At 39.8% G+C, this 15,637-nt stretch overlaps 1 protein-coding gene across 2 annotated transcripts in view; it reads right to left on the bottom strand.

Moving 5' to 3' along the window:
- Window positions 1–3,599: 3,599 nt before the first annotated feature.
- LOC124592508 (zinc finger CCCH domain-containing protein 13) overlaps window positions 3,600–15,637 on the bottom strand; it is an 82,912-nt gene continuing 70,874 nt past the window's right edge. For both annotated transcript variants that reach the window (XM_047131842.1, XM_047131843.1), the window contains one exon: window positions 3,600–5,965. In XM_047131842.1, the coding sequence (XP_046987798.1) occupies window positions 3,704–5,965 (2,262 nt within the window). In that variant the 3' untranslated portion in view covers window positions 3,600–3,703. The remainder of the gene's footprint in view (window positions 5,966–15,637) is intronic.

Below are 15,637 nucleotides of genomic sequence, written 5' to 3'. Positions count from 1 at the left end.
GGGCCTTCCAAGACAATTTGGGCCAGTGAACTGAAAGCATGTTTAATTTTTGCTGTGTCCAAATGGTGCTGTATTGAGCACCTGTGATGTGAGTGTAACTCAGAGAGAGGCTCTGTCCACCAGTGTGTGTGCGTTTTCTGTAGGTTTTGTAGTTTTTATGCAGTTGTCTTCTGAAGGTCCGGAGGTACACTTGTGTGAATAACCTTTAATGTCCCATGCCTTTCCGTGTTGGAAACCGAAATGACAGTAATTATTTTTTTCATGTTGCTACTTCTGACAAAAACGATTAAGATAACCATATATAAAGTGGGAGGGGGATTGTGAAAAGATTTTTCCCAACGACAAGAAGTCAGCATGCCTGACAGATACATCTAAACATAAACACGTCGAACTAAACCTATTGATTAGTTCATCCATGCATTTGACTCAACTTTGTTATCATTTTGGGCCCACAAGGAATTTTACACAGCTTACTGCATGACCTTTAATGTCTACTTCTGGTTCTTCAGGCCTCATTTGATTGCTTCGAAATTGCATATGAGCTTCAGTGAGATTAAGGCTTAAACTGTCTGCTGTGTGTCATTCATAAGCCTACGAAATTCTCTTCTGAGCTGCTTCTGGTATGGTTGAATTTGGACCCTTAGTTAGTAAGTCTGTGCCAACATTGAACATAATAGTTATTGAATTGTAAGAATAGACCCAATATCAATCCCTGTGGGATCTCACCAGTTATGTTCTGTGATTAGGTTCAATTCTCTGACACAGTCTGGCAATGTGATCACCTGTTCCCTGTTGTGAAGGTAAGATTCAAATCTTGCAAGATAAATGTGTGGTATCAACATTTTATGTGATCACATGACCATAACGGCAAGTCTCATTGTCAAAAATTCATGCAGTATCAGCGAATATACGTGGCTGAACACTTGGGAAGAAGCAGTGCTTAAACAAACATCGAATTTTAGTTCTTCAAGTAGAGTTACATGATTAACACAATTGAAGGGTTTGGGAAGATCTCAGGATATACAAACAGGATAATTTTTCTTGGGGCCCCTTCAGACTTTTTGGGTGAAACTAATCATTTGTTTCTGGATTTGCAGCCTAGTTCTCATTTTATCTTCATATGGTATTTCAACAACTTCCCTAGTTGCCTTCTTCACTTGTTGAACACAGATATTGTAGCTTGCTGTCTGGATCCCAAGAATGAGTTAAAATTTCATAGAGTAACTAACACTCAAGTTACAGCATTCCCTGTCATTCACGCAGTGGGCAGATCATTACAAGGAGCCCAACAAGTTAAAATCAGACTCATCAATTGTATTATTTTATGCAGTAAAATTATTATTATCTTATGGTGAAATTTCATTCTTTTGGTGCCTAGTATTCCCTGTCCATGATGATCAGTTACTGTTATTTCAAAACCAAAAAAGGCTGACATAGTACATACATGAATGTGCTACTGAAGCAACATATGAAGTGATTTAGTGTGAAACACAAAAGAACAACAGTGAGTTTATAAACTTGATGAGATGCTGATTTGAAAGAGAGAGAATGAGAAAGAAAGAAGGGGAGGGGGGAGGGGAGGGAGGGAGGGAGAGAGAGGGAGAGAGAGGGAGAGAGAGAGAGAGAGAGAGAGAGAGAGAGAATGTTATTCAGTTTTTGACATGTGAAAATGTAACAGATCTGTGAAAGGAGCTTTAGGGGCTTCAAGCTAGTGGTAAGGTATCACAATATTCTTTGCAAATAAGAAAATTAGCTCTGAACCTACATTTTTGTTCCTTAAAGGCATATAGCTACTTATGACAGTTTGTGAAGTTATCTTACTCAAGAGCAAGTCACTGCAATTATGAGAAGTTCCCTATTTACAAACAGTGGCACCCTTTTATAGTGACTGAATTTGGGGAACCACTAGATTATGTGAATCATGAACCTGTACCTCAAGAATTATTTTATCTACATGATGAATCACTTACATAAATCTGGATCTTTTGAGAACAGGTAAAGTTGCAAGACAACTATATACAAAGCTAATTTTATTTAAAGGCCAGTGAAAACATTACAACTGTAGAATGTCAACAAAAACAGTGTAAAAATAAAATGGAAATGATACCACTGTAGAAATGAATTGTCAATAAAATATTGTAAAAATAAAATGGCAGAAAATTACTTTACCATCTTGGAAGTCGTCATTATTATGTACGAGTTTTTAAAAATATTCCTAACCATACTGGACTAGTCTTTGGGGGCTGTGACTGCATGCTTGAAATATGAACAAAAGTACAGAATCCCAGCACAACTCACCATTTCTATTAGTTAACCAGTGTGGGTTTTGAAGTTTACTACATAATCTTCGGGTTGTAACTGCTGAAATAGCATTGATTTACATTCCGTTTGTGAGCAACAAGAGGTTATTGTGAGTAGACAAAAATGTTTTGAGTGGTTGTGCAGTTTTATCTGCATTGAAAAGTTTATACATATTTTGATTAGGTTCTTCACTTGATGCTGCCAGTACACACACAAATTACCAATGTTTGCCAGTTTTTTGAGAAAAAAACAAAGTTAGCCTGAGATATTTGAAGTTAAAAGGTAATTCGAAGTAGTATGACAAAGCAGATGATGCCAAACTGATAAAAATGAGAATGGGTATTTAGTTTGTTTCAAATGTGGATGTATAGCCACTCCAAGAAATTTAAGCTCATTTGTAGCTGACACAGTGAGCAACAATATCTGTTCAACACGTCAAGTAACTAACCAGTTGTTGAAATATTGTGTGAAGATGAAATGACAGCTTGCTTGTAGATCCAAAATCTTTTAAGCCACAATATTTATTGTTTAGTTCTGGCAGGTATCAGGTGGCAAGGAATTGTATAGGTTTCTTTATGGAGAATCCAATATGAAAGCCAAGCTGAGAAGTCAGCAAGTTCAGCTCAGAAAAAAAAAGCATCTTATGTAGACACTGAGGTTGGAACAGCTCCCTCCATGTAATTATTTAGAACTAAATGAATTCATTGTGATGGTAAGCTTTCAAATACACCCACGAGAAGTAAGTGTTTGAAAAAAAAAGTGAGTAAAAAATGTGTTTTAGAGTGCACTTCAACGCAGAAAAGTTAATCCAATTAAATGCTTGAGAATATTTAACTAAGGTGTTGGACTCTAATAAATTACCAGGATGCTACAAAAATGACAAATATGGGCTGCTTGGACTGGCTACATATAATTAAAACAGGAACACAAGAATAATTATCTGAATATGAAAGTAGTTTTTATTCATCCAATGTTCAAATGAGGTGTATTCTCTTTAAGGCACAGCAGAAAGAGAAAGAACAATATAAATAAATATTCAATCTGTTTTAACACAGATCTCTATAAAAATAGATCAACAAAGTTAAATTCTCTTAAAGTGGAATGCATTTAAGAGACTAAATGAGTTTTTCCAAACACAACAAATATTAGAAAATCATGAGTAAGGTTCCTTTTTCTTTTTAATCAAAAATAAAACTGAAAATAATGCAACAGTTTCAAAAACAGAAAGAAAGGATGAATGCTAATGCCATGTTACAAATCATCTTTGCAAACCTCAGTGCAATGTTTTCACACACACACACACACACACACACACACACACACACACAGGGAGATCACAAATGCATCCAGTAAATGGAAACCAATGAGCACAAATGGATGGTGTATCCTGAATGCAGGGTGACTACACATCAGAGCGAGAGCCAGCTCTAGCTGACTTCTTCGGCCGAGGAGTAGCAGATGAAGCATCAGCTGAGCGGGAAGTGGCAGACTCTCTTGCACTGTCACTGGCTGTCGAGCCTCTGTGATTGTGGTGATCTTTTTTTTTATTTCGAATGTGGTTCTCAATCCCATTAGTTTTCTTTTTTGTTTGACGTATCTCCTTTGAGGCTGCAGTATCACTCTCAACTGATGATTCTGAGTCATTTGCATTCTTAGTCACTACCTTGTGATGTTTTGTCTTTGCAGAGTGATTTTCACTCTTTTGTAGTTTCTTTTGTAACTGTCTGATCTTCCGAGCAATGGCATCGGGATCCTTTCCGCAAGAAGCGTTAGAAACATCTGAGTCACTGTCAGAACTAGAACTGCGACGACTTCGTACTATTTTCCTGCGACGTTTCACTGGTGTAGCTACAATCTTTCTCTTCTTTTTCTTCCTCTTTTTCTTTGAGTCTTTGTGTTTTCTTTTGATCTTTTTCTTCTGTTTCTTCCGCCTGTCTGACCCACTACTGCTGCCACTGCTCGAGGAGGAACTACTGCTGTACACACTGCTGTCGCTGCTACTGCTGCTGCTACTGCTACTACTAGTACCGCTCGAACTGCTGACGTCTCTCCTCCTGCGCTTCTTTGCTTTGCAGTCTGCACGCAAAACTTTATCGTCTTCTGATGAGGATCGATCACTGTCCGAGTCATCTTCACCTCTGCGAGGCTTCTTCTTAGTTTTATCTAGGATCTTTCCTTTCTTTCCTTTAATTTTCTTCTTTTTTCTTCTCCTTTTCTTGACTTTCTTTGCAATTACTGCATGCTTCTTTTGTCTGATTTTCTTTTTGTGATGCATGTTTCCTTTTTGCACCTCTGAACTTGAGCTGCTATCTTCTGATGAATCAGATGAGCTGTCACTCTCACTCGAAGATTCTGAATTACTGTCTGTAGAACTATCTTCACTCTTCTTTCTTTTCTTCTTCTGAGGCTCAGAAAGAGAGTTCTCTTTACCTTTGTTCTGCAAGGCACCACCATCTTTGCGTTCTGTGGCAGCAGCATTTCTCGGTCTCTTCTGGAGCTGACTTTCCGACTTCACATTATGCTCGCCAGACGATGTCGCATCTCCTGGTCCTTTGCTTCTGCTGTTGGCACCAGACTGATGACTATTTTCTCCCCCTTTCCTGCTCATTTTGCCAGAAGGAGTCCCTGGCCTTTCTTTTCTTCTGGCAGAATCACTCCCTCTGGCCTTTTGTGTGTCACTGTCTCCTCCATCTGACAAGTCATCTCTGCTGTGGTGTGCTTTGACTCTTTCAGTACCATTGTCCGAACCATGGACAGCTACTGTCTTAGGAGTTGTACTTCTGTTTTTCTCCACAGCTTCTGCCCCTCTTCTCCTGGTGCCTTCCTCACTGGAACCACTGCTGTCTCTCCTAGCAAGCTGTGCACCATTCACATTACTTCCACCTTCTACGTTTTGAGATTTCTCCCTGCCATCACTTCTCTTCGGTTCCCTGGGCAGTCGCTCCTCATCAGCTCTCTCCCATCCATCCTTACTGGATGTCTTCCCACCAGTCCTTCCACTCTCCGTTTGAGAATCTCTCTCCTTAGCATGATCTCCAACATCATCTTCAATGTATTCCTTGTTCACGTGATGTTTATCTCTCTCCTTGTTTCTCTCCTTTTCTCTCAACTTCTCCTTCTCTTTCATCTTTTCTTTTTCCCTGTCCTTTTCCTTGTCCTTCTCTCTTTCCTTTTCTCTGTCTTTCTCCCTGTTTTTATCTTTCTCCTTCTCCCTGTCCTTATCTTCCTCCCTATCACGATCCTTATCCTTATCACTGTTTCTGTCTCTGTTGCCACCTTTGTCCCTGTCCCTATCTTTATCACTTTCTCTGTCACGTTGGCGGTCCCTGTCCTTGTCCCGCTCCCTGTCTCTGTCCTTATCCCTATCCCTGTCCCTGTCTCTGTCCCTGTCCCTGTCCCTGTCTCTTTCTCTGTCTCTCTCTCTTCCTTTGTCCCTCTCCCTGTCCCGATCTCGATCCCTATCTCTACCTCGCTCCCTCTCTCTGTCCCTGTCACGGCTGCCACTACTTCCGCCATGCCTGCGCTCTCTCTCACTGTAGTAGCGGCGTTCTCGTTCTCTGTCTCTTTCGGAACTCCGGGTATCGGAAACACCGCGCACGTCCTCCCGTCTTCCGTGGTCTCGAATATCTTCCCGTCTCGAGGAGTTCCTGTCATTGTCAGGTCTCTGCAAATCAAACAGATGCACAAGCAATTATTACATATTCTGTAAAAAGAAGAACCTGTGATGCCATAAATATGTAATCATAATACAAAGAAGTTATTGAACTATATTTCACTGGCGTTATCTGGAATGATCCAAGTTTCTTTTCAGAAATGTGTGCTGAACAAAATAAGGAAACTTTATGAGAAACTGCCTATATTTTCATACAAAAGGAAAAGAAAACTTGCAGCTATGGGGCATCAGTCAGTAGTCTTCAGATTTGAATAGTTCACATAACTGTCAAGAAGTATTAACAGTTATCTGGCTTCATTAATCCAGATCCTTCATTCATGTGGAACATTTTGCTCCTGTATAGTAACTGTAGTACAGTTGATACTCCAAAAGTAATTTGAGAACAACTGATGGTGGCAATCATTAACTTCAGATTCAGCCAGCAGCCACACACAATTCTGACAAAGCGTCAGGTAACACTTTAACACGACATGTATTGTTCCCATTTTTTGAGAGTCCAAAATGACATACAAAGACAGCAGCATCCACAGACAAAAAATTAGATACATTGAGTAGGATGGATAAAGGAGAATTGCTAAACAGCATTCTTGCTGAATTTGGTGTTTGAAATTTGACGGTTTCAGATTGGAAAGACAACTGGAAAAACTAATACTTTTGTTTGAAACTGATGTCAAAAGACGGTTTAGAGTAATGGGACAGTAACGAAAACAAAGAATAGAACTCTAGAGGGCATCCTTTCAATGTGGTTTAGTGCAAAGAGGAAGAGTGGTGTTTAGTGTCAGGCACCATACTGTACGAAAAAGCAATAAGTTTAAACAAGAAGCTTTCTAATAGTGATCCAAACTTCTCAGCCAGCCAAGGTTTGTTTCAAAGGTGGAAACATCGATGCAGAATATGGTAGCAGTCAATGATTGGTAAATGCATTTCAGCAGACACAGTAGCTCCCGAAAATTAAAAAAAAAATTCAGAAATTTTATTCCATTTGATAAGTTGACTCTAAATCAAGTTCACAATGTCAATCAATAAGTTCTTTCCTGTCAGATGCTATCCAACAAGACATAAGGTTCCTGATTAGACACTTCTCCAAATGCTAGAAAAAGAATAAGGAGAAAAGAGTCACAATTATGGCTCCCAGTAATGTATCTGGGAAACACAAAATCCCTCTTTTGTTAATGGGGAAATAAGACAATCCCCATACTTTCATAAATGTGAATCATCCCTCCTCACCAGTATCTTATATGTCACAAAAATATGTGGATAGGCAGGCTGCTGTTTTAAAAGATAATTCTTTGAAGCTTTTGTGGCAAGTGTAACAATATTTCTAAAGGAAGAAGCCATATTGTTGGCTGTGCAATGCTCCATCCATCCTGGTGTAGAGAATTGGTCAGTAAAATTTCTGCCTCACAACAAAATGTCAATGTTGTAGCCAATGCACAGGGGGCTCCTGGAAAATATTAAGCATGTGCATGAGAGGCAGCTCCTCACAAAATTTGTTGAAGAAGAAGGGGAAAATGGTGTGTTAACACTATTGAAATTTATGAATTTACAGAGTATAATAGTGTAGAGTCAAAAATCAATGTACTGAAAGAATATATGCCCAACCATTTAGAAATTAGTGGCAATATCGGTGCAGAGTTCATCGAAGCCCTTGCAAATCCTGCAGAAAGCTCAGGCATAGATGTTAATGACTGGCTGGGAAATGACAATGACACTAGCTACAGTATGATTTCTGATGACAAAACTGTCACAGTTCCTGTACGTGCAGACAGCAACAACTGTGATGATCAATTACCTGACATAGCTGATGCTCAATCTGAAGAGATTATGGATGATGACACATACAAATAGAACAACCTAGCTAGACAAAATAATGGTCTATTTGGAACATGAGCCAGAAAGAACTTGTTTCTGAAAGTCCATCGTTCTCGCGGATGTAGGACAGTGGCTAACGATATAAGTAAAGAAAATGAACCACAACAGCCATATCATCAAAGAAGTTTATTTCAAATGACCTGACTCTGTGCAACACTTATGCCATATTCAGGTCCACTATAAACCACAAAAGTATTTTCGTTCCTTGGCCCAAGTATCATAGTGTATACTCTACAACATGTTGCCACAATTTAGGGTGAAATACTGCTGGTGAAACATTTGTGTGATCATGCTGCACATATATGACATGAATCTGATTCTAAAGAAACTTACCAATTATTTCAGCATGTAAAGCTTGTCACAATTCAGATTAAAACAGTGTACAATTTGTGTTTTATGTGAAAATAGATATAATGTCTGTGTTTCTGGCATTCAATCCATGTATCTCAGTTTTTTCTGAACATCTAGATTATCCAGATTTTTGACAATCCGGATGATCTACAATCTCACCTGGTCTGGCAAATCAGGGTTTCACCGTACATGAAAATTTGTAATGAGAATAACTTTTCCAAATAATGAAACAAGCAGATGTTGGCTGAGATGGAAAGGTCAAAAAACACAAGAGCTTATGACCACACTCCTAACAATAAAAACTCTCATACCATCACTTAATGCACACTTCAAGAAGGAATCATGTAATAAAAATAATTTCCAACTACACACAAAAATTATACAGAAAGCAAGACCAATAAAACTGCTTTATGAAAAAAAAATTACTATTTGCAAGGGAGAGGGCAGCAGTGCCAGTGAATTTGAAGTTGCCTGCAATCTTGACAATAAACTATTTAACAACCATTCTGCAAATGAAGGGAGGGCAAAACATTACTTTTTAAAGGGATCTGACAGGAATGAGATGAGGAAAAGCAGCAGCAAATTTTCATGGAATGAGAGTCGAAAGACTTAATTAATTGTAATTTTGTCATATAGTGGCATTGTAAGCTAAGCATATGTGTTTGGATAAAAGTAAGTGTCATTTCAAATCAGTGGCTTGTAGCTGTTTAGTTCACTACTGGAAAATGATACATCATCTTTTTTTATGCTTTCATTTATGCTTTGCTCTTAGCACCCTCTTCTAACTGCTTACATTCTTAATACTCCTTGCATTAAAGCCTTGTTAAGAAGCAAAAGCTGAATATAACCAAAAATAAGCATAAGAGAAGGAAAGCAACAGGAGTTCTATGAAGACAGAATCAATACCTTCACTGTGTGACAGCAAGAGGGATAGTGACAGATGACAATGTCACTAAAGCAGAGTTACTGAACACGATTCTACAAAATTCCTTCACGAGAGCACATGCAGTATATATTCCAGATTTTGAATCAAGAACAGCTGCCAACATTTGTAACTTCGAAGTAGATAAATTCGGTGTAGTGAAGCAATAGTATCATTCAATAAATGTAAGTCTTCCAGTTCAAATTGTATACCATTTATGTTTCTTCCAAAGTATGTTAACAGCCCCATTTTTAGGAATCATAAACAACTGCTCACTTGACAAAAGATCTGTACCTAATGACCAGGAAGTCACACAGGTCACACCAATACACATGAACGGAAACTGAACTAATCTACTGAATTACAGACCCATATCACCGACTTCAATTTGTTGAAGGATTTTGGAACATATGTTGTGTTTGAGCATTATGCAACATTTCAAAGACAATGGTCTACTAACATAGAGCCAGCCTGATTCAGAAAATACCATTCTTGTGAAACACAGTTGGCTTTTTATTCACACCAAGTAATGAGTACCACTAAACAATGGCGTTTTTCATTGCAGCGAGATCTTTTCATGGATTTCAATCATCAAATTTCTCCTCTGAATGAGGAAATAGTTTGTTGACATCACTTACACAGGGAGAAATAATTATCATAATAAAATAAGAGAAAACAGAGCTTGCATGGAAAGATTCAAATGTTTGTGTTTCCCGCGCACTGTTTGAGGGTGGAACGGAAGAGATATAGTTTGAAAGTGGTTTGATGAATCTTCTCCCAGGCATTGAAGTGAGAATTGCAGAGTAGTCATGCAGATGTAGCTGTTGATGAATTTGAAGTAAAATTTTATCCGATAAGCTGATAAAAAATGCTAAGAAGTTTTCATCTTATGTAATGTCAAAGTACTGTCATCCATACAGTCACTCAGTGATCACATTGAAACCAAAGTAATCTAACAATAACAAAGAGAAGACTGGTGTACTGAATCATTGTCATTATCTTGGTCAGTCTCCAGCCTCTGGCCGAGTCTGTATGGAACATAGGCCTCTCCACCATCTTCTGTCTTGCCACCTTCTCTCCGTCTTCACCTTGGTCCAGTCTACTACATCTACATCTACATCTACATCCATACTCCGCAAGCCACCTGACGGTGTGTAGTGGAGGGTACCTTGAGTACCTCTATCAGTTCTCCCTTCTATTCCAGTCTCGTATTGTTCGTGGAAAGAAGGATTGTCGGTATACCTCTGTGTGGGCTCTAATCTCTCTGATTTTATCCTCATGGTCTCTTCGTGAGATATACGTAGGAGGGAGCAATATACTGCTTGACTCTTCGGTGAAGGTATGTTCTCGAAACTTCAACAAAAGCCCGTACCGAGCTACTGAGCATCTCTCCTGCAGAGTCTTCCACTGGAGTTTATCTATCATCTCCGTAACGCTTTCGCGATTACTAAATGATCCTGTAACGAAGCGCGCTGCTCTCCGTTGGATCTTCTCTATCTCTTCTATCAACCCTATCTGGTACAGATCCCACACTGCTAAGCAGTATTCAAGCAGTGGGCGAACAAGTGTACTGTAACATACTTCCTTTGTTTTCGGATTCCAATGAATCTCAGTCTGGCATCTGCTTTACTGACGATCAACTTTATATGATCATTCCATTTTAAGTCACTCCTAATGCGTACCCCCAGATAATTTATGGAATTAATTGCTTCTAGTTGCTGACCTGCTATATTGTAGCTAAATGATAAGGGATCTTTCTTTCTATGTATTTGCAGCACATTACACTTTTCTACATTGAGATTCAATTGCCATTTCGTGCACCATGCGTCAATTCGCTGCAGATCCTCCTGCATTTCAGTACAATTTTCCATTGTTACAACCTCTCGATATGCCACAGCATCATCCGCAAAAAGCCTCAGTGAACTTCAGATGTCATCCACTAGGTCATTTATGTATATTGTGAATAGCAACGGTCCTACGACACTCCCCTGCGGCACACCTGAAATCACTCTTACTTCGGAAGACTTCTCTCATTGAGAATGACATGCTGCGTTCTGTTATCTAGGAACTCTTCAATCCAATCACATAATTGTTCTGATAGTCCATATGCTCTTTGTTCATTAAACGACTGTGGGGAACTGTATTGACTTTGCAGAAGTCAAGAAAAACAGCATCTACCTGAGAACCCGTGTCTATGGCCCTCCGAGTCTCGTGGACGAATAGCGCGAGCTGGGTTTCACACGATCGTCTTTTTTGAAACCCATGCTGACTCCTACAGAGTAGATTTCTAGTCTCCAGGAAAGTCATTATACTCGAACATAATACGTGTTCCAAAATTCTACAACTGATCGACGTTATAGATATAGGTCTATAGTTCTGCACATCTGTTCAACATTCCTTCTTGGAAACGGGGATGACCTGTGCCCTTTTCCAATCCTTTGGAACGCTTCACTCTTCTAGAGACCTACGGAACACCACTGCAATGAAGGGGGTAAGTTCCTTCACATACTCTGTGTAAAATCAAACTGGTATCCCATCAGGTCCAGTGGCCTTCCCTTTTTTGAGCGATTTTAATTGTTTCTCTACCCCTCTGTCGTCTATTTCGATATCTACCATTTTGTCATCTGTGCGACAATCTAGAGAAAGAACTACAGTGCAGTCTTCTTCTGTGAAACAGCTTTGGAAAAAGACATTTAGTATTTCGGCCTTTAGTCTGTCATCCTCTGTTTCAGTACCATTTTGGTCACAGAGTGTCTGGACATTTTGTTTTGATCCACCTACCGCTTTGACGTAAGACCAAAATTTCGTACGATTTTCTGCCAAGTCAGTACACTGAACTTTACTTTCGAATTCATTGAACGCCTCTCACATAGCCTTCCTCACACTACATTTCGCTTTGCGTAAGTTTTGTTTATCTGCAAGGCTTTGGCTATGTTTATGTTTGCTGTGAAGTTCCCTTTGCTTCTGCAGCAGTTTTCTAACTCGGCTGTTGTACCATGGTGGCTCTTTTCCATCTCTTACGATCTTGCTTGGCACATACTCATCTAACGCATATTGTACGATGGTTTTGAACTTTGTCCACTGATCCTCAACACTATCTGTACTTGAGACAAAACTTTCGTGTTGAGCCGTCAGAAAAAATCTTCCTAACTTTTTTAATATTTCTATTTACGGCTGAAATCATCAATGCAGTAACCGCTTTATGATCACTGATTCCCTGTTCTGCGTCAACTGTTTCAAATAGTTCGGGTCTGTTTGTCACCAGAAGATCTAATATGTTATCGCCACGAGTCGGTTCTCTGTTTAACTGCTCAAGGTAGTTTTCAGATAATGCACTTAAAAAAATTTCACTGGATTCTTTGTCCCTGCCACCCGTTATGAACGTTTGAGTCTCCCAGTCTAAATCCGGCAAATTAAAATCTCCACCCAGAACTATAACATGGTGGGGAAATCTACTCAAAATATTTTCCAAATTATCCTTCAGGCGCTCAGCCACTACAGCTGCTGAGCCAGGGGGCCTATAGAGACATCCGATTACCATGTCTGAGCCTGCTTTAACCATGACCTTCACCCAAATTATTTCACATTTCGGATCTCCATCAATTTCCTTCGCTATAAACATGCCTCCCCTTCACTGTCCAGCCTGTCTCCGCGGTATACATTTCAATCTTTCTTCTGGACTCATTGCTCTAACTCCTTTCAGCCATCTGTCTCTCGGTCTTCCTCTGGGTCTCTTTCCTTCCAGTTTCATCTCGTGAATCCTCCCAGGTATCCTCTTCTCCTCCATTCTCTTAACCTGTCCGTACCATCTCAGCCTTGATTTCTCTATCTCCTCCTGTAATGGTTCCACCTTCATTAACTCTCTGATCCTCTTATTTCTTAACCTGTCTATCTTTGGCACTCAATACTGTTTCTCACGAATTTCATCCCACGAGCTTGTACTTTGCTTTTCTCTCTTCCTTTGATAACCCAGGTTTCCGATGCAAATGTCAGGATCGGGACATAGTATGACTGGTATATAACCTTTTTACTGATTTGGGGTACATCCTTGCTCCATATCAGGCTTCTGACACTCTTCCGAAATTCTTCTGCTTTTCTCCCCCACTCATTTATTTCTCTGTCGGTTTTTCCCATCTTCCTGTATCAGGCTTCCTACGTACTTGAAATTCTCCACTCTCCTCAATTGTTCTCCACCAATTGTTATTCCCGTTATTCCTCTCTCGTTCTTTCTTGTTGTGGTAATCATCTCACTCTTACCTATACTAAATTTCATCCCGTATTCTTGTACTGTTCACTCCCATACGCCCAACTGCTCTAGTACTTCCTCCTCCTTATTCCCCCAAATCATCAGATAATCTGCAAACACCACAGCTTTCATCTTCCTTTCACCAATTACTTGTGCTACTGTACTCATTATATCATCCATCTCAACAATGAAGAGTAATGGTGAAAGTGCACTTCCCTGCCTAAAGCCATTCCTCTGTTCAATCCGAGCTGATCTCTCTCCTCCCACTTTCACACAGCTCACACTTCCATGGTACATTTCCCTTATCCTCCAAATAATGTTTTGCTACTCCTCTGTTCTCCAGGGCTTTCCACACTTTGCTGTTCCTGCAGTTGTCTTACAGCAAAAATTAGATCCACCGTGGACCTTCCTCCTCTGAAGCCTTGTAGCTCTTCTCTGATTCTTCTTTCTAATTTTGCCCGAATTCGTGCTTCCACAATTTTCTAAAAAATCTTTGCACAATAACTCATCAATGTTATCTCCCGAGTTCTTGCACTCTTTTCTATTTCCCTTCTTAAAGATCAGGACAATTATTCCCTTCTGGGATCATCGTCTGTCTCCACACAATTTTCATTACTCGATATAGCCATTGTATCCACCACCTCTCCTGCTGATCTCACCATCTCTACACTTAGCTCGCCCAGACCTGGTGACTTCACTCCCTTCATCTTTTCCAATGCGTCTTCCACTACTCCCCATGTAAGGTCTTTTTCTATTTGCTGTTCCTTCTCTTTTTTCTCTTCGGCTTGTTCCTCCTCATCCACGTCTCCATTCGGGTTCAGGAGTTATTCAAAATACTCCTTCCACATATTCTTGAGTTCCTCCTTATTCTCTACATCTTGTCCACTTTTGTTCACCATTCGAGCATAATCTGTCGTACCATTCTTCCTCTCACTTTTAATCATCTCCTATAACACCTTTTTTGAGCCTTCGATGTCCTCCTCCATCATTCTGCTCCACTGTTCCATCCACTTTCTTCTTTCCTCTGCCACTATTCTTTTTGCTTCTTTCTTGCTTGCCTGATACTCTTCTCTTGTCTCTACTGTTCTCTTCTGGAACCATACCATAAAGGCTCCATTCTTCTTCTGTACTATATCCTTTGTTTTATCATTCCACCAGGGTGTTTCTGTCCATCTCTTTTTGTTGCTTGTCCTCCCACATGTTGCTTCAGCTGCACTTACTAATGTTCCCTTGAATCTACCCCATTCCTCTTCTACAGTTTTTGGTTTTGGTTCATCCTTTGGGATGCTTTCCTTTACTACTTAAAGGTACTGTAGCCAGCTTTCTTCCTCCTTTTCCTGGTCTTCTGTCCCTTTATTATCATTAGTCCCTCTCAGGTTCATTACCAACAAATGGTGGTCACTATCCAAGCCCTCTGATGGTATTACCTTAACGTCAATGATGTTCCTATTCATCTCACTATCATACAGGAAGTAGTCAACTATCGACTTTCTCTGCAAGTCTTGACTTTACCAGGTAGAATTTGAATGATTAGGAGTAAAGGAGACCACTCATTGAATAGCAGAAGCGTTGAGTTGTTGATAGGTGCACACAAAAGGGAAAGGAAACTTGGTAGCTTTCAGAGTAATTGTGTTTCCAGCTGGCACGACATAGGGGCACAGAGAGTGTGTGTGTGTGTGTGTGTGTGTGTGTGTGTGTGTGTGTGCACTGCCCCCCCCCCCCCCCCACACACACACACTAGCTCGAGGTACGATTTATTCTGTATTCTGTATTCTTTCACTTTTATGTGTACCTGTCGACAACGCAACACTTCTGCCAGTTGATAAGTAGTCCTCTTTACACCTGAAGTATAGTAGATGTAAGTGATAAAAACTGTTCTATTGGAAACAACTTGGTTTCCAGAAAACAACAATCTTATGGCACTCAGCTTGTTCTGTTTGTCCACAAAACCTAGAATGCCATATATAGAAGCATGCAGGTTGATGCCATGTTCCTTGACTTCTGGAAGGTGTAACATGCAGTTTCATGTTTCATTTAGTAAAATAAATTTATCTTATGAAATACTGAGCTAGCTTTGAGACTGGACTTAAGACTTATTAACAGACAGAACTCCGCACATTCTTCTTCACAGGTAAAAACATGAAGTCATTTCGAGGGTACATCAGGGAATGTTATAGGATCATTACTACTAAAAAATGTACATTCTGGTGAACAATGTAAACAAAACATCAAGCTGTATACAGCTTATGCTCTTCTACACTAAAGTAGTAAA

Source organism: Schistocerca americana, chromosome 2 (assembly GCF_021461395.2).
Source record: "Schistocerca americana isolate TAMUIC-IGC-003095 chromosome 2, iqSchAmer2.1, whole genome shotgun sequence".
NCBI lineage: Eukaryota > Metazoa > Arthropoda > Insecta > Orthoptera > Acrididae > Schistocerca > Schistocerca americana.
The sequence above is the reverse complement of the archived record's forward strand: the minus strand, read 5'-3'. Positions and strand labels throughout refer to the sequence as shown.